At 44.7% G+C, this 20,221-nt stretch overlaps 1 protein-coding gene across 4 annotated transcripts in view; it reads right to left on the bottom strand.

Moving 5' to 3' along the window:
• Window positions 1-20,221, bottom strand: part of PHKA2 (phosphorylase kinase regulatory subunit alpha 2) — an 840,998-nt gene that overhangs the window by 414,050 nt on the left and 406,727 nt on the right. For all 4 annotated transcript variants that reach the window (XM_069636956.1, XM_069636954.1, XM_069636955.1 and 1 more), the window contains exons 14-15: window positions 6,038-6,116; window positions 1,565-1,699 (exon numbers count right to left, since the gene is read on the bottom strand). In XM_069636956.1, the coding sequence (XP_069493057.1) occupies window positions 1,565-1,699; window positions 6,038-6,116 (214 nt within the window). The remainder of the gene's footprint in view (window positions 1-1,564; window positions 1,700-6,037; window positions 6,117-20,221) is intronic.

The following is a 20,221-nucleotide window of genomic DNA, read 5'->3' on the forward strand; positions in this document are numbered from 1 at the left end:
GAATCCACTGCCACCATCCAGTCAAATGAGGAAAGGGTAACATAAAAAATGTTACATGAGCATTTAGACACAGGGGATACTAAGTTACCCCTCCAGCACTCTATTATAAAATAGGGTGTGCTGGGTCTAGCAAGTACAATGCTAAGTAAAGTCAATTTCACTTTACTGCTCTGGGAAACAGTAGTTGATCCCAGAGAAGGTATTTAAACCTTAGGAAGTCTGAAAGACTTCTCTGTGCCACTGCACTGAAGGTGCTTTACGATAAAATTGGACAAGATGATGCCTATGGAGTTGGTTAGATTCCATAACCAAAAGAAAACACAGTGTATAAAATCACATTAAAATACTTGAGAGTGGGAGAAAGGGTCTCACTCTCTCCAGGTTAAAAAATCAAGTCCTCAAAATCCAGAAAAGTTGCTGGGGGTCTCTAAGGTGGAGGAAATTAACGCATTTTTGAGAATTCTCCCTAACACTAACCTTTACAGAAAATGTATTTGTTGAAAAAAAAATTCATATAGAATTGGAGGGCTCAAATGCCCTATTACAACCTCCTAATAGAGAAACCTGGAGCAAGATGTGGAACTTAAATCCTAAACACATCATTACGAATGGCAACACCCAAAAAATACAAAACAGTCTTTTAAAGAACGTGTTCTGTCTGTGTCTGCGCTTTCGGATGCTTGCAGACCTTAACCCATCCTCCCGGGTTCAGGGGACACCAGGGTAAAACCTTTTTTTCACTGACACCGGCTCTTAGTGACCTCATCAACTTTACACACAGAGGACCTTGACAATGTGACAAAGAATGTTGACTTTTTCAAATTGTGTAAGCGCTCATTCCTATTTACTTTTCCACATGAACTTGCCGAAAATTGCCTTTTTCCAGTCTTGAGCCATGTTTGTTCACTTCTTAGGAAGGTCTGCAGTGAGCTGAAAGACACAATGCAGTGCCCAGGAATGCCCTTGCTTGACTTGGGCACAGGATGTCGAGTCTTTCCTGGCCTAACGGTAAGTGTGCACGCATTCTAATTATTTATTTATCTTGAATTCTTCAATGCGCTACACACCCATGGGCCTCAGAGCGCAAACCAAGACAAGAGGGACAGGTGGATCAGAAGGAGCAAATCAGGCAGAAGAGAAAGAGTAGGGACCTAATCAGCAGAGTTAAAGAGCAGTGTTTTGATGGCTTTTTCTAGTAAGGTACAGCTTTAAGTATTTAGACACAGCAGCTCGAAAATTAACAAAGTGCATAACCTTTCTGTACAGGGCTGCCACACGACATTTGTCATTACTATTGTTTTCTGACCTTTCCCCTTTGACTCGGGCAAGGGAGGAATTCAATCACCACTGCAAGGAATTTGGCTCTATAATTCGATATTTCATTGTGTGATAAACATAACTAATATATTATTTTCATAAAAATGTATTAGAAAATGGGCAAATTCATTAACAGCTCTATGACGTGTACAACAAACACACAATACAAATAAACGAGAGAAAAAGACATTCAATAAGCGGGTTTGCACTCACACTAGTTATTCCTGTGGGCCTCCAGTGCACCTACCTAGCTTTGCATAAACATGGCTGAGGGTCCGTGCTGGCTGCACGCGGATTGGATGGGCATCGGTAATGCTCTGAACAATGATCCCTTGCTTTTTCAGTAGTTTTTTAATTTCATTGGATTCTGCCAATACAGTTACTGCACAACATGAAAAGAAGTATTATTATACACCATGAAAAACATTAAAGTAGCCCTGATGACAAATGATAATTGAATTAATCAACAATTGTGACCCAAAACTATGTATCTGGCTTTCCATCTCATTATTAGATCTCCTAAGAACATAATGGCTTGCCCTCTCAATGCTACTTCGACATTACACATAGCGGTTGTCCCCATTGGACCCTGAATCCGGTCGTTATTATTTAGATATGCCCTGAGGCGGTGGGCCATTCCAGTTGGTAAAGGCCTGCTTCCCAAATTAATGGGCCCAGCGAAGCAACCCCTTAACGAGTAGTTGGGCTGCCGCCAAGGGGCATATCGCCATTAGCAACCCTGTAGTTCCATACAAGGGTACTAATGGTGTGTCTAAGAAAAAATGTGATTTGCTGCGCAGCCTGGTGCTGCAGTTCCCAAGTCCATTTTCAATGTTGATGACTATTACGTCATCAACATTGAAAACGGACTTCGGAAAAGCATTGCACGGCCCAGCGCTGCATAAGAAAGGTCAGTTTAAAAAAAAAATTTAAACACACTATTAGCACAGGTGCTAAGAGGTGAGGAGAAATGGCCCACTGGCTACCCAGCCTGTTCAGAATGCAGGCTTGTACTATACAATGCAGCACCCGCTCCGAGCATCCTGATTGGCCAACGCCCCCTACCAGGGTGCTTATGAATATTCTCAAACACCACTATTATGTGTGGTATGTAATCACCCCTAAATCACTTCATAAGGTTATTAATTAATCTTGTTTAACACGATTAATACCGGAGACCAGTCTCTATGTGCGGGACCGGGATCCGCACCTGTGTTATTTTGTGCTGTCTTGCTTCCAAGACAAACATGTTGCCCTGAGCTATCCTCCCAACCCTCCTAGTGATACAGGCATCAATCTCATTTTTGGGAACTAGATCCTGAGAAGAGGCTGGTATACCCTGCCCACCTGACTATAGCAGCAAATAGTGGCTAGTCCACGCCCACCTACCCTACATGGCCTTGACAACTGTGACCGAGTGTGGAAGCAATGTACAGGTGCTCAAGAAGAAAGAGCCCACTGTCAATAGAAAGACTGTATTGCCGTTGATGATTAACTGCGAGAATCCGAAGGTTTGGTTGCACCGTGCAAAATTCAAGGACTTTAGCTCTACGTGTTCTCTTTTGTTTTATCAACCGGCAGTGTGACATTCAACTAGGTATTGGAAATGGCTTACCTCGGCAACTGATGCCTATGACCTAAGAGGGTGACTTTTTTTCGATAAGAAGGCACACATAAGAATCTGCTGTTGTTGAACTTTCTCCTGTGGCAATGTCCTAATTTCTTGCTTCAGTCCACTTCTTTGCTTTTGCCAAAAGTGTGCTGAGAACGACGTATATGAATACCTGCATTTCAGCTCTATCTTAACACGCCCCCTTCTCGAATCCCACCTCTGTTTCACACTTAAGTTTGTGTGTGTGTCTCTCTCAATCCTTTACTTTATCCCGTCTGTTTTTTCTTCTTTATCTCTCTACTGCAGGCCCTCCTTGCTTAAAATCAATGTCAGACTAATCCCACAGAACAAGCAGCATTTGAGAAAGCCAGGCCCAGTTTTAGGCCTGAATTGGCCATTGTTACAAGAAATTCAGTGTCCCCAAAAAATATTGTTGCCTGTATGACACCTGTGACAAAGTCCACTGGTTATTTCTGGTGTTGCCTAGTGGGTAAAAGAAGCTGGGTCCCTCACCACAGCTAGAGGATCATAGGACTGGGGGTAGTATGGGAAGAATCCCCTTGTCACCCTCTGTGGACCCCATACCAACACAGGGGCCAGTCACAGGATGCATGCAAGATCACCTTCCCCTTTGGGAATGGATATTGTCTTCGAGGGGGACTTAAAGGACCCGGGGATGAGGGGCACTTGGGGTCCTCTGTTCCCACAAGCTCCACATGGTACTTGCTCAGGGGACTTTAACAGACTGCAGAGGCATACACTAGAAAAATGTAGACCACATGGCAGGAGAGAAATCAGGCACTCCACATAGTACTGTAGGTTGTGGACTATATAGTTAATGTCTCTTTATGGGAAAAAAGGAACAGTGGTCCTAAACAAACAGGGCCTGTACAGTCAGTTATTCTCTCACTTGTACTCCATCAACATCTACATATGTAAAGCAAGGGATATGAAGTCAGAAGGGAAACTCAACAGTCAACCAGGCATTTATCGCAAAAGGCCTAAGCACTCAAACAGCTAGAAACAGATAGGACAAGGAAGTCCATCCAGGGGAAGGGTTAGGATGTGATGCCCTCAAAGATGATTGCTGAAGAGGAGGGAGTAGCCAGCCCCAAATCCAACATCATAACTGTTAGCCATCCTCAGAGGTTAGGTCACCAGCCAATCACTGAACCAGCTGCCTGAAGAGGTCTCTTAATCAGAGAGGGTCTGGAAGTCAGGAAAGTGGCAGGCAGGTAGAAGATTGGAACTGGGGAGGGTAAAGTCAATCTCAAGTCACATATCAGGCCTATGTGCCAGGGGCAGTGTCCCACAACTAATATCCATCCCATGTAACACACCAGACTCTGCTTTTACCATAGATAGGCTGGAAGGCAGGGCCAAAGTCCTATAAAAGCCCAGAAGCTTAGTATGACAGTGAAGGTGCTTCGAGTAGGAGCTGTACACGAGTAGAAGCTGTACACCAGAAAGTGGAGTCGGGAGGTGTTTTGGAGAAGGCTAGAGAATAGAGCAGGAGCAGGCTCATGGGCAAGAGAACTGGAGGAGAGGTCCTGGAGAATGGGCAATACAAGACACAGGGAGCTGGACAAGAGACCAAAGAGACCAAACACATGAGTCCTGACATCAAGAGCAAGAAGGTGGAGAATTGCAGCAAATAGGGGCAATACTACTAGTGCAGATGAAAATGGTGCTCGGAGGAGAGAAGCAAACGCCCAAAGGGGTGGAGAACTTGTGGTTGATAGTAGTGCAGAGGAAGATGATGCTCAGAGGAGTGAAGCAAGCACATAGAGGGATGAAGAACTAGAGGGTGATAGTAGTGCACGGTCCTGGATGAGAGAGAAATGACATTCATCAAGGCACTGATATAGAAGTGTACCAGTGAAGAATGGGAAGGCCTTGTGAGAGAAAATGAGTGAGGATAAGGAACACTCAGAGCACAAGGATTTGAAAGAGGCCAGCCACAGCGAGGAGAGAGCCTGGGAATTAGAGTGTCAGAAGGAGATTAAGAAGAGTAGGAAGGAGGACAGATCTCTGGAGATCAGGGTTGGTGTGACAAGCCACCAAGGGTCTACAGAGTAGTGGGCCATCCTCTTACTCTGTCCAGCTGCACTTGTTCACATCCAAGACTCAGGGATATTTCCCTGACCCTGAACTCTGTCCCTCGCCTTCTTGACCGAAAACACAAACATCTTTACTGTGGTCGACGAACTGGAACAAAAGATGGAAAACTCAAAGAAGAAGGCCAGTAGACAAAACTATCTCAATGGTGGTGGAGACAGAAAGGAGGGATGTCTCCATAAATGTCGTACAGTGGGAGACAGGCCAAGAATCATGCATTAGGCAAGTCCCAGACACTTGTCATCCTAATAAATTTGTATTTTGCGTTTGCAGAATAGGCTTTTGCTGGCTAGAGACTTTGGCCCTCATTAAAGGTTTGCCGGTATAATGACGGTAATTCCAGCGGGATACCGGCAAGCGGTCCTATCGTTACCAGTGCCTGATATCCCAGAATTTCCAGGATATTACCGGCAATGGCAGGTAAATACCCATTCCATGGAGTCCCACAGGAGGATTGCTGGTATTATCTGCACCTGTAATACCAGCTGTTTTTTGCCAGTGGGGCCTGATTTACCTCCAGCTCCTAGCATGATGTAAGTCAGTCAACCTTGTAGTGTGGTGGTGCAGGAACAGTGGCGTTAACGTAATTACCGTCACTTCTTTCCCACACTGCCAAACTTGTAATGAGGCTGTTTGTTTTCTTTGCATCTTTGCATCACAAGAAGGGATCTCAAAGCTGAACAAAGCTGAAAAACGACAGTTTGAACTTTTCCATGAACTTTCAGTTCTTCCCGGTCACACACCCCCCTCCCTAACTAAATCATTCAGACACTTCTGTTGCATGTTTTCCCCACCTTGTTTATTATTTTGGCCACTCACGCTCAAGGTTCCCCAATAGAATTATACTTAACGTTTCCTTACTGGGTGTTTCTGGTCCTTGACCCCCATCATCTACATGACACACTGCACATGTGCAGTTGTTTTTTTTAACACAGATGTGCATTTAGCAATGATGTAAAGCATGCAAAATTGGCGGGACCAGCAACATACCTTGGACTACTACATCAGGCTTGAAAGCTGTTGAAAATCTTCTATTTAATGGATCAATTTCACCAGGAGCTAAAAATCCCTTTTTAGAAAACATGGAAACAGACATAGGTTAGAACACTGCCACTGCAGAAAGATCAATTTGACCTCATATTTTGAACATTTGTCTGATAGCATTCAAAACAAGAAGTAAAGTGTAATCATTATAAGATAATCTTATACTTTTTAAAAATGTTTTTATTGTGTTTTGATTCCCACAAGCAAAGCAAGTAAGGACCTTTCACAAAAGAAAAACAATTACAATGAGAAACAGAATATGAGGAGAAAACAAAACATCCAAAGTAAACAGTTAAGCAAAAAGGAAAGTTAAAATACCACATGATCATATTACAGAAAGAAAACAAAAGAAATGAAGAACAGTTTTGTTCTCCTCCACCTTCAACACATTTTCACCAGGATGTAGCGTTTCCAGTTTTTTCAATATTGTAGAGAGCAGTCCACATAAGGCCAAAATCAAACTCTGTAGATCACCCCCCATTAGACTACTCCAGGGGGCTTCATTAAGTAGGGCAATACCCATATGTTTACCTCTAACTTCTTTCAAAGCTGTACAACCCATCATCAGAAGTTTTGCGGTTTCTAACACATCACTCCTGCCATAAACCCTACAGATTGTGTTTTTCCCCACCTCGCTCTATCCTCTCATTCTCTCCGAAGTCGGTAACTGGTTTAATCGAAAGCGGAGATACAGGGTCCGCAATTTTGGACATGGGAAGATGGTTAGGTATTTTGAGAGTTGTTCCCTTTTGTTATTAAGCCTTGCATATTCCTTGTAGAACTTGTAATTGGCCAACTCATCTCTAGTTTTTGAACAATCAAATTGAAATAATGTACTTTTTGCCCTAGATGGATTAATAACCAGTTCTTCATTAGAGGAGCCTATCTCAGTCAGAAGGTTCTTCATTTGGTGCTTTAGAATTGTGAAGGTCAAACCTCAGTTGCAGGTTTTTTCCTTTTCCCATCCTTCGTACAAGGATTGAATCGGTGGGTTAAGCAGTTTAGCGTAATCTGATAGCTTCCTCCATTTAGCGCTAGTAGACAGGGAGAGAATTGCAAGCTCGTGTTTTACCACTGCGTTTGGGACAGAGTTTGCTAGTCCTAGAGACTTTTTCCATAGCATACCCTGTGTTGGATTTAGTTTGTCCCACAGATCGTTTAGATTAATGTCTAAGCAGTATAGTATGGTAGTCTCCATTTGTAACAAATAGAATTGAATTAAGGATTCATAGTAAAATTACATAACTGCGCATATATACGTTTCATTTTTGCTAGGAGGAGGCTAAATTTGGCCTTAATCTGCTGAATCCCAGGTTGCTTGGAGGTGGGGTTAGCAACCTCATAACCTAGGTATGTCAATGAGATTACTCTCTATAGTCATTCTTCCCCCACCCACCAGATCAAGGTTTCCAAGGTTCTATTTGTAGAGAAGATGAGTACTCTCGATTTTTGCCATTTATTTTAAGGTTATTTTCTAGCGCATAAGTGTGGCACATGGTAAGCTTTCGCTGCAGACGTATTCGAGTAGGGTCAAAAAGGACTATGTCGTCTGCGAATGGTATCCAGTCAAGGGATACTGTACTCAGACTGACTGGATTTGTGAGGCCCCCCTTCTATATGTTACCCAAGTCCGCTGTATAGAGGTTATACAGGGTGTGGGCTACAACACATTCCGTCTCAACCCAAAAAATGTTGCGACAGCAGCAGTCACTACCCCCTGTCCAGTCTAACTGTTGTGTTGGTGTGTAACAATGCGAGCAGCTACACTAGGTTGGGAGATATACCTGTCTCCACCAGCTTCGACCACAATCATCCTCTACTGACAGTATCAAATGCATTTGACATGTCAATAGATGCCATGTAGACATTAACTAGTGTTTATTTCCTTACAGCTGCCCGCATACGTGTGACATAGCAAAGGCATTTAAGTGGGTCTCCATACCTGCACGAAAACCCACTTAATATTCTGATAAGTACATTTTATTGAACTATTAATATTGTTATGCTAGAATAAACACTCCTAGCTGGGTTTCATGTGTTGCCCACAGCACAACCCTCTAACCCTCTACTCTTTCATTTTGAAAACATTAGGGAAACAAATTAAATAATCTATAACAATTAGGGTTTGGGCATGAGATCCACGGTTGATGTGCAAATACTTTAGCATTCATGCCTTATGTAAACACAGTGGGCCTCATTACAGGTCAGGCGGTCTGGAAATAACGGTGGCGGTAAACCCGCAGCCACCGTTGTTTCTGGACCGCCTGATCCCGACTCCTGCAGGCGGGAGGTGATGTTCCCGCCAGGTCTGACCTGGCGGGTTTAACACCGCCCGCCTGCAGGCGGACGAGGAAACACCGGCAGCATTACGAGATGCTGCCGGTGTTTCCATGATCCCCATTCCCATCGAGTCCCATAGGAGTCGATGGGAATGGGGATTAACACCATTCCGCCTCCGTGATTCCCGGAAAACCGGGGTTGTAATGCCCCGGTAAATCCGGGAATCACAGAGGCGGAATGGTAATACGAGTCCGGCGGTAACCAGGCGGTTTTACCGCCGCGGTTACCGCCGGACTCGTAATGAGGCCCAGTGAGTCCTTTTATCAAGCAAGAGAAACAAGGAAGGGGCAGTGATCCCAACTCCAAGGCACAACTCTACCATACAAGGCCCAGTAGGACTTTAGCAGTTAGGTGTTTGGAAGTAAAACGTTGACAGACATTTTGGTTTTCATGTCGGTTGCGAAAATGTACATGTTTAGGTAAATTCGCTTTTCAGCGGTTATTCTCTGCACTCCTAAAGAGAATTCAGCTTTACAGGAGTCACGACTAAAGGGAATGTTTTCTCATAATAAGGCTACCTGTTTTATGTACCAGACTGTACACTTCTTGTGACACAGGATTTGCCCCAGTGGGTTAGTTGTGCACCCAAAAGTAGTTACTATGTCCCTGCAGGGCATGGGTGATGCTTTGAGGTTTCAGGGGTTTAACTCAGCCCCTCACAATGTTCCTGATGAATATTAACCCACAGTACCGTAGCAAGGGGGGTTGCACTGGCTGCTCCTGTGGCACATATGCAAAATAGTAGACAGAACTGACTATTACCTGATTCTAAAGGATTCGAGTCACCCCCAAAAGGACTATTATCTATGTTAAGGCCTATCTATAATCCGAGGGGCACGGAAATAGACAGCAACTCACTTAAAGTTGTTTATGGAGATGTTTGATGCAGCTTCTAAATACAGCCACTGCTTACTTTTTTAAAGAGAGAGTACTTGCAATTGCCATTCCTTATTTGGGCGTCAATAACATCTGACCTGCTCACTAAGTTAAGGCGATAGTTGTAATATTCTTCCAAACTTAAACAGGATTTGTGTGGTTCACGGAGAATGTAGATTTGTGAGTGTGCTGCTCTGGCATTTCTATAAAAGCAAGTTTGCAAAAAGTGTCAGCTTCTCCCACATCTGCACGAGGACAAGTGGAAATGAAGCCCAGGATAAGTCCCTATTTTTCAAAGACAAAGATTTAGCACATTCCATTTTTTGTCCTTGTTTTATCCTTTTTCCTTTTGCAGTTTGAGTTGATAGCTTTACAACATTCCTGAAATGCTGATTACCAGTTACTTGAGGAATCAACTGTCAAAAAGTATGTGACGGCTAATCAGCGCTTCTTCACAGCTATAAGTTCTACGGCTAGAAAGAAATGTAAACAATACAGTATTACTAGGAACACATATTTCACATCTATGTTCATGTTCATGTGTGCAAGAGTTTTAGGTAAAGAACAAAGGGTTTAACATAAAATGCACCAAGTTTTTCTATTACATATTATTACTAAGTTTGGTAATAACTAAAATGAACAATGTCAAAGAGGCAAGAGACATGAGGAAGGTTCTCATGCCAAAGGATCGAGATATAGACAATGCAAGATAGATGATAACTAGATTCCAGCTGAGGGAACAAACAGAACAGGAGAGAATAACCAAAAGACACTAGTGTATGACATCTATCTATATAAATGAAAATGTAAATGTTCATTTCTTCAAAACATTAAATCTCCGTAAATTCTTCACTGATTGCTTTGAAATTTTGACACAACGTTGCATTCGAATAGGCGTGTGTTTTTATGTACCTACTATACACAGATGTCCCACCTGTGACAGGTAAAAACATGCTTTTTCTGAAAAACAGCACCATATGTTGGACGTAAAAGCAACACACGCTATACTAAACATTTTACTGCAAACCAGCGCCATCTGTTGGACGTAAAAGCAACACACTCTGGCTCAAATACATGCCGAGGAAGCAGCAGAGCGACGTGCAGGCCGACTTTAGGATGCACAGTTGCGAGCACGGCGATCGTGTTCTGCAGCTTCAGATCTGCTTCGAACGCGACAGGCTGAGAGTGGCTGAGCAGATCAGCGTCAAACACGACTCTGTGCTCAGCAATCACGTGATTACAAACGCCTTGCATTCCGGTACAACCCAGCTGATGGTTATTGTTTGAGCCGGTATGTTCTCATCGGCACCATGACAGAAGTGTGTCCTTATTGGAAGGCTCTGAAATTTGATGGAGAAACTAAAGGAATGTGTTGCGCAACTGGGAAAATTAAACTGCCTCAACTTGGAGAACTGCCAGAGCCATTAAAAACTACCCACAAGCATTGTGAAATTAAACATATTACAAACGTGCGCTTTCTCTTTTCTTTCTTTTCCATTTAACCAGACTGAGCCACAGCAACGCGTGGCCGGGGACAGCTAGTAATGAATAAAGTTCTAACTTGAACAGAGCCACAGATAAATGCATTCTAAGCAAGCACAGATTGACTATTTCAAATTATCCAGATAACTAAAACTGAAGACGGGCTTTAAATATTGACACTGTCACAAATGTCATATCAGAATATCATGAGCAAATCTCCACATAGATGACTTGAGATATTAAGGATATGTGAAAAGATAGCACTCTCAATTATCAAGAAGACATTGGTCTGGACTATGTTTTGGAAATGCTCGGACTCAATCATTCCATCAGTCCATTGTTAGAGATGGCACAATAATCACTCCAAGTCGCAGAGAAGGTTACAGGTTTTTTTTGTTTTTCTTTGTCAGCCCCACGGCCGACCCTCTTTTTCTTGTCTTGTTTTGACCTTCCCCCCTAACACAGGGCCCCTGGCCAAGGGTTAGTAAATACTGAATGTTGACCCCTACTGTCTACAGTTTACTGTGTCTTGATGGTAAGGACCTAAAGGCCATTTAGCCTTTTCTATCTAAGACTATCTAAAGGACTTACTAACTGTCCCTAATCTATCCAGTGGTTAGCTGTATAATTGGAATTGAGGTACTGTCTTGTACGTAGACTGGTTTGATTCAGACTGTCCTATCATGTCCACTCTCACCTCTCCCTTTTCATTTCTGGCTAAATCCTTCTCATTCCTCCCACCTTTCTACTGTCCCTTCATTGGTACACTCCTCCTTGAGCTTACTTCCACCCTTTGATGTTAATTTTCTTCCCACTACCACCTCTCCCTTCCTCCCTCTACTACTCTCTCATCCAGACAATTGCTCCCCTCCTCCACACTACTACTCTAATCCCCCACACTATTACTCCTCTCCTTCACGCTACTCCCATCCTCCTCACTATAGTACTCAACTCCTTCCTGCTACTACTCCCCTCCTCCCTCCAAGCTATGCAAACACCCTTCTTTCACTCTGTACCATTCAATTCACACTCACTCCTTACACTAGCCTTCTTTCACTCGCCACACAAATATGCACACAACACTGTAGTACCACTTCCACTTTCTAGCCAATACCTCAGCTGCTCCACAAAATGCCTCCACAGTCCATCACTTATTACTCCCTCCTGCTGGTCTGTTGGTCATCCCTGACCTCCACTACTTACCTCATTTGAATAACCAACACTTACTGCTTTCTGTTCCTACCTTATATTTCCCTCTTCTCTTGGTTTCAGAGGGTGATGTTTCTCCTCTGTCAGTCTCTGATGGTCTAGTGGGGTTTATTCTTGTGGTGTGGGCAAGCCAAGCCTTCCAGTGGCCCCGCCTTGACTGTCTCTGTGCTGTACATGCAAGTGGCTTTAGTCGGCACCTATCTCCCTTCTTGCGGAACACTCCTACATCCAGTTGGGTAATCCTGCAGGGGAGCTGTCTTTTCTTACAGGTTTTCTTCTCCGGGAGTCTGCTGGTTTTCCTCTTTTCCACTCAGAATGTGGGGCACTGGTCTTGGTTTTCTCAATGGAGTTTCGCTGCTTGCCTTCTGGATAAGAAAAGCAGACTCTAGAAAAACAGAGAGACACTGGCAAGTATCTGTTATGTTATGTTAAATGAACTTACAAAGCGCACGATCGGTGAAGCGTCTTCGCACTAGCAGGAGATGTAACAGGGTTTAAAGGCGGGTGGTATAGCAATTAGAACAGATACTTTTTCAGTGTGCGCAGGGTAGCCAAATGGTTGCTTGTGGCATGAAGAGTAGGGGGAATAGAGTTCCAAAGTTTGGAAGCCACCACTGAAAAAGATCGACCACCTACCCTCACATAGTGGTAGCAGGGAACCGAAAGACGGCAGTCATTTTTAGAGCGAAGCACACACGGTGGTAAATATGGCCAGAATATTTCCTGCAAGAATTCCGCTCCTATGCCGTAGAAAGCTCTGTGGACAATGGTGAGAGACTTAAACTGCACTTGCTATAAAACAGGGAGCCAGTGGAGTGAACGGAGGACCAGTGAGATGTGAGATCCATAGGAAGTTCCTGTGCAAATCCGAGCAGCGTGGTTATGAAGGAGCTGCAGACGGTGGAATAGGTACAGGGGCTGTGCAGGGAGATGAGAGTTACAATAGTCAAGGCGACTAAGACCAGGGAGGCCATCACCAAGGGCCTAAACTGGGCTGGGAGAAAAGGTAGCACTTTGTGCAAGACTCTGATTTGGAAAAACCCGGCCTTACATATCGGACTGACCTGGACACAGGAGGACAGTGAGGCAGGGAATTGGAAGACCAAATTCTTTACCTCGACCACAGGAGTGGGGCAAAGACCCAACTCAGTAGGCCAAAACACTAAGGACCAGACTGGGGCTCATGGGGAAGAAGCAGAATTGGGACCATGGGGGGGGGGGGTACACCATCAGGAACTCTGTCTTGTCCCTGTTGAGTTGCAGCCAATTGTCGCCCATCCATCCACCCACGACCAACAGGCAGCTCCTAAGCTGAGATGCTGCGCCCGGCTGGGTGGAATCAAGCCGGACAATGATTTGATTATCATCAGCATAAGAATAGCACCTGAAGTCGTGGGAGCGGATGAGTAAGACGCAAGGCTGAATAAAGATGTCAAAAAGTGCTGGGGACAATGCAGATCCCTGAGGTGAACCAGGCAAGGACTTGGCCTGAGAGGCCGGCAAGGGCAAGGCGGTCGAGCAGCACGCAATGGTCAACCGTGTCGAGCCCTGCTGACAGGTCTAACAAAATCAGGGCACCCAGCAGGGACAGGTCATCATGCACGGAAACCAGCGCACTCTCCGTGCCTTGACCAGGATGAAAACCTGATGGGAATGGAACCCAAAAAGGAAGTAAGGAGGGGGAAAACTAGGGACTCCAACAGCTTCATAAAGAACAGCAGAAGCACAATAGGATGGAAATTGGCAAGTACCGAGGGATCAAGGGGTGGATTTTTCAAGAGAGCAACAGCTTTAGAGTGTTTGAGTTCAGAGGGGATAGAACCTGAACAGCAGGAGTTGTTAACAGTTTCTGTGATCCAGTTGAAGATAAGCAGTGTGATTTCCTTTATGATTCTAAGGGGAATTGTGTCAAAGGAGAGGCAGATTTGAAATGACTAATCGCCCCCTTAACATCTTCAATAGAGAAGATAGGAAAGATGGACCATTTAGGTCCATAACCAGAATATGAAGGTTCGAAGATGCTAAGGTAGGAACTCTAATTAAAAAAGGTTCTATTTTAATGGAATGAGTAACTGGTACAATGGTAGCCCCTAGAGTAGATTTAAAAATAGCAGCAATACCTCCGCCCGGGTGGGTTGATATCCGGTCCAGCTGGAAAATATTATACAATTCAGGGAGTAGCTGAACCACTGAAGAACCCGAGGTATCACACAACCAGGTTTTGGTAATAAAAAGTATATCAGGGGTTAAATCGACAAAAAGCTCATAGCAAGATACTGCATGTTTTACCAAGGAGTGGGCATGTTAGGCAGAAACCTGTGCAGTTCCCTTAGGGACCACTGCAAAAGATGTAAGACTACAGGTGTTTGGCAGTAAACCCACTTGGTAGCAGTCTGTACTACACAGATTCACTTGGTAGCTGTGGTTGAGCAGTCAGACTTCCCTCAAGAAGAGTTAGGCAGTATGCAGAGTATACACAATAGGTACAAAGACACAGTAGCACAAACAAACACTGACTAGAGCTTTGGTGTAAAAGTATATAATTATTTATTTAACACACACTTATAAAACATACTAGCACTAAATTGGTAAGATAAGTTCAAAACACAATCACTACTATCATATGTACATCCCTGATTACTTGTTGGACAAGTCTTAGTTAACACCACTTATTTCCAGACAGAGGTGAGCGCTTAACGTTCGATGGCACTCCAACAAGTTAAATAAAAAGGGAGGGAAAAGCAGAATTATGGAAGCATACACACTAAACACTTTTTTAAAGAACCACAGCAAGTTAGGAAGGCACAATCTACTGGTGAGCGAGGAAGTTTAGGTGCCAGGCCCACTTTCAAGGGAGCCAGGCAGAAGGTGCCCAAGATCAGACAGTTACACAGAGTCTTCGAAGTTTGTAGAGGTAGTTCGAAAAAGGTTTAGTTCAGTTCAGAAAAGTTAGCTAAGGTGTCACAGGTTAACCCAGGTTCGAGAGACGAGGATTTAATACACCCCGTTCAATCGGTTGCAAGGGAAGCCAGGCGGAGCACGGTACCTTAAATGGAGAGGATCCTCCAGCGGGGGCATTTGTTCCTGGCAGCGGGTGCAAGTCGCAGCGTCGTCCAGAGGAAGAGAAGATCTCGTCGTGGAGGAAAGCTGAAGGTCGTTGCACTGCCAGGGAAGAAACCAGCCGCTGAGTTCTCCGGTACAAAGGTACTACCCTTTCGGTTCGCGATAGTGGTGAAAACGTGGTATCCCGGTTGCCGGGGTGCTTGGCACAGGCAAGGTGGCCACGAGATGCTCCAGGAAGGCAAAAAGAAGGTAGACTGGTTATCCCCACCAGTCGAAGGAAGAAGACTCTCCGGGCTGGAGATCTCCTCTGTCGTTGGGAAAAGTGGTGAGACGGTTCAGCAGGGCTCCACCGGTGGTGTCGTCGTTGCAGGCCGGCTCAGCTTCTCCCTCCTCGGATTCTTAGGTCCTGTGGCGACTTCTGAAGTTCCAGTCCCCAAAGCCCTGCTTTTATGCAGCATACCCCCATTCACTCAGCCTAGCTGTCAATCAAACATGCTAAGTGGTGAGCCGGCCGGCTCACCAGTTGGGCCATTCACACAAAAGTGCGACTTGAGTTACCAAGGTAACTCAGTCCAGGGTGCTAAACCCCCTCCTACACCCCCTGTAGTACCCAGACAGAGTGGCACCACTTTTGGAGGCTTCTGTTGAGAAGCCCGCCAAAAAGTCGAACAAAGGGCTCGACTTGGGTTGGAGTCACAGAAGAGAACACAAACGCCCTTTTAGAATCGAGTTCTGGCAAAAAATACCAACCGGCGAATTAATATTAAATAAATAAACCGGCAGTATGTTCGAGGCTATAAGAATTAAATAATTAAAGTTGGTAGCCTCGAACAATGGGAAAATCCCATAGATATATATTCGCCGTCGAATATAAAAAGTAGTATCCACTGCCACCAGCCAAAACTCGATCAGGGGGGACAGAGACGCGCCCCTCGAACAACAGACCCCGGGGCAATCGAATTGCCCCGACCAGTACGTCCACATTATGTTGGTTTGTACTGGTTTCTGTTCATAATTTGGGACTAGCAAAGCCAATGGTGACTTTACATGCCCTGGGAGACAGTAGTCAGTCCCAGGGTATGGAGTCTATGTTGGGGGGTCGCTACGACACCCCTGGGTTACGGCACGGAGGGTGCCGTGTAACCCACATCAAAAAAACACATGAGACCCTATGGAGTAAAAGACCCCATAGCCCATAAAACACATGGGGCCTCATTAGGACCCAGGCGGTAAGGGGTTTACGGCGGCGTAAACAGCGCCGACCCTTACCGCCTGATTCCGAGGTCCCTTAGCGCCATGGAGGATTTAACACCTGCTTTTAGCAGGTGTTAAAATCCATAGCGCTAAGGGACCTTGTTGTTAATTACGCCACCGTAATTTACGGTGGCGTAATTAACGCCTTCCCCACTCCCATTATGCCCTATGGGGCAAAAATGGGAATGGGGAAGGGTAAATGGGTTAATGGGGACTTACCGCCCCGCCAACCTCGGAATGGGGCGGTAAATCCGCCAACCACCATGGCGTAAACATAGTTTACGCCATGGTGGTAAAGGTACGACCCAGGCGGTAACTTACCGCCTGGGTCGTAATGAGGCCCATGGAAAGTTATAGGAACACCTCAAATCATGTCTAAGAGTGGGAGCAAAAAGAATCTCACTCTTAGCAGGAGAGAAAAAAATAAACCCCAAGAAATCCAGCAAAGCTGCTGGGGGACTCACTAGGTTTGGGAAATTAGCCTTACAGAGAATTCTCCCTAACAGGGCATTAGAAAGAAGACCCCTCAGAGTAGCTTAGATGGTTTCCACTAGTGGAGCTCCTTGGAAGTCAGAGGTCAGTAGTGCCGTATTTGTGGGTGTGAGTATTAACAAATCTTGTTTGGTCCAAGTAATGCAAGGAAAAGAATCATTATGCATGGCCCAAAGCACAGACTGCGCACGTACGAGCATAAAAGGGGTTAACTTAGGCACAACTTCGGTGAGCTGAGTGTGTGCCCGCTGCGCCGTCCACTGCGCTCCCATAGTATGGCATGAATAAGAGGGCACATTGTATTGTCGAGGGCGTTCCTGGCCAGCTGTGTGTAGGCAGCGAAGAAAGACTGCGTTCCTAATGAAAGCGGGTCTCAAAAGAGACACTGCTGTTAGTCGACGCTACAGCGTGTTAAATGAGGCCAGTCACCCTCCGCCCTATCGGCAAACAAGGAAACAAAGCAAAATAGTTAGAATAATGAATTAAAACATTAATAGTGCAGCAGGAGACGTCCAGTCAACCACCACGGCTCGGCCCAGAGAACCGAAGGATAAAAGGAACTTAATACAATACAAATAAGGTGAGTGAAAATAACCAAATAACCAGGATTTAAATTCAGGGGCATACCTGAGACATCTGATGGGTGGTAGGAACTGAGGCCATATCAACTGTCACCTTCCACCTCAGGGATAGGACTGGCTTTCGATTTCTACACGGTACACCTCCAACCACCAGTTGAGAGGGGTTCCCAACCAATCTTGACAAGGCCACCCTACTGGCCTTGTCATACCATACACTTGCGAGAAATGAAAATGCATATGTATTCCACAACGCATAAAATAAAATGTTATTGATGCATTTTTGAAGTTGTTAAAATGGATCTAGACAAAATGTGTAGCAAAATGATCTTCGAAAAGAAACAAGCATATTAACTTGTACTCTGTAAGGACAAAGCAGGTGGAGAATTTTAATTTGAAACCTAAATTGCATGGAGGGGACCGCTTCAGTTTCCACTAAAGTGCAGAATGCAATTGTTTACCTTTTCCACTGTAGGGGAGGCATGGCGTCACAAGTATGACACTGACACAGACACAATAGGTACAATTTGTAAAACATTTATTGAAGTTTCTGGGGTTGAAAGAACTCCTACTTTGTCCTATAACTAAGATGGGAGTAGTCTTTACCATCAAAAGATAAACAAAACAGGCCTAGTGGAGTCTGTCAAATCAAAATGGCCTATGCTAAAAAAACAAATGCCTGCCCTATCTCTTGTACAAAAACTGTATAAAGGAGAAATGCATGTAAAGGAAAAATCAGTGTTCAAAAGAAAAGAAGTAGCTGAACCAGCTCTCCTCCCCACGTTAGACCACACAGAGTAAGAAAGTCCCCATAGGCAGGATGACACACTCTGGCTCGGGTTTCCAACACAATTAACAGTTCCAAAACATGGATCGAGGCACGCCTGGCCTTCCATGTTAAAGTCCCTCTCTACATACCTCCAAATAATGTTTCAACAAAAGTCTCTCTCTTCAGACCTCCAAATAATATTTCAACAAAAAGTTTACGTAGGCCTCTCTGTGTCGGGCTCAGACCTCTAAAAAACACAGTTCACATGGGTCCCCCTCTGTCAGGCTCAGACCTTTCATAACAAAGTTCACATAGGTTCCCCTATGTCGGACTCAGACCTCTTCAAAACAAAGTTCAACAAAACTTACAAGGGGCTCCCTTCCCCAAGCTTATTATACTTCGGGTCTCCCTCAGCCGGGCTCAGACTACTATCAGATGTCCAAGACTTTCGAATGTGCGTGGCTTTCTTTACAGACATCTGCATGACCACTTTGACTAACAGTTCAAGGTTCAACTTTCACTCTGCCCTTATCTATGAGTTAATTTTGCTTACTTCGCTTTTGCAATTCATTTGCTTTATCGTTACAAACAATGCACCTTTCACAGAGACTTTCGACTGTGCTACTTCCTTTCGCCAGACCACTCTGTTACTCAGTATCGCTGATTTCACAGCTGTCCTTACTTGAAAGTTCATTGACAGGTCTGCCTTTCTTTGCGTCTCATCCACATACGTGCAGCCTTAACTTGCGATATAATGTTTCCACTTCAAACTTTCTTTAAACTTTCTTTAACACAAACTGGGCTTGCCAACTCATCAGCTGTGTGCGTTTCCTTCTTGGTTTTACGATTTCCAATTCACAAGTCAAGGTTGGTACCACAGGCTTGGCCTTGCCTCCCCAATGCTGCCGCTCACCCGAGAAAATACAACACAGTCTTCTGATGTGTCTTTCATGGCCTGTCAGAGGCAACGACATTGAGTAGGGAACTCTTGGGGTTTTCGTCCTGCTGTTCTCGGCCCTTGGTCCATCGCTCTGCTCCAGTAGGTTTGCCTTTGCCCTGGAAGTTCTGCTCGTACTCGTGTTCCGCCTTGCTCAGAGTGCGTCTCTAGATTCTGCGTTTTACCCGTGTGAGGAGAGCTAACTGGTATCAGGTGTATGAACTTAAACTCAAGTGCCTGAATTTGCCTGACCCGATTAACAGGAGATGTCCAGTACGATGTATGAGAGTTAGTCTTGTTACTCTCAGTCACCCTCTTCCTTGGCCCAGTGTTTGTGTAAAAAGGGAAGGGGGTTTGGACCTCGGAGAATCCTAAAAAATAGGATGGGTTAGATGAATAAAAAAGGAGGGAATACCGCATCTCACCATCGGCTTTCTCAGCCCCACTCCCCGAAGACCCCTCACCCAGGTGATCCTCTCGCGCTGGTCCACCCCCAGGAACGGGATCCAAAAGAGATGGCCGTGTTCTGGCCTGATGAGATCCCCGGGGACTATCGGGTGAGACATCCTTTGGTTTCTCAAACCACAGATAGAGGAGGAGGTAAGAGTAAAACAAAGACGAAATTTCCTTCACTCTTCACTTTCCACCACCTATGGGGAAAAGTGTAAATGCCTCCCACAATTAACAATTGCTACTACAACCCTGGCAAAAGCCAGAATGAAAGGTTGCCAGGAGCAGCAGCTCAATAATCTGTTGATTTAATTGATCTGACACCACTCTTTCAAAGAATGTGCCAAAATCACAGGAAGAAAATTAGAAAGGCAATTAACATATACATTTGGGTTTTTTAGGGGAGAAGACCCAAGACCTACTTGAAGGGGAATCAGGGAAACAACCTTTAGTAATATACAGTTTCACAAGAGGAGAGACAAAAGGAAAAACATGGGAAAATCATTCTTTAAATTTAGAAGCCGCACAGGGATCATCCACACAGAAAGTGGGGTTTGTTTTGGACATGAGAGATGCAGGGTGTTATAAAGTTTGTATGGAAATCCAACACATGTTTTACAATCATTGTGGACTATGAAACTAATTACTTGGGGGAATCACTGATTATTAACTCAAGATGT

This window comes from Ambystoma mexicanum, chromosome 7p, assembly GCF_040938575.1.
Source record: "Ambystoma mexicanum isolate Mex_15411 chromosome 7p, UKY_AmexF1_1, whole genome shotgun sequence".
Lineage (NCBI taxonomy): Eukaryota > Metazoa > Chordata > Amphibia > Caudata > Ambystomatidae > Ambystoma > Ambystoma mexicanum.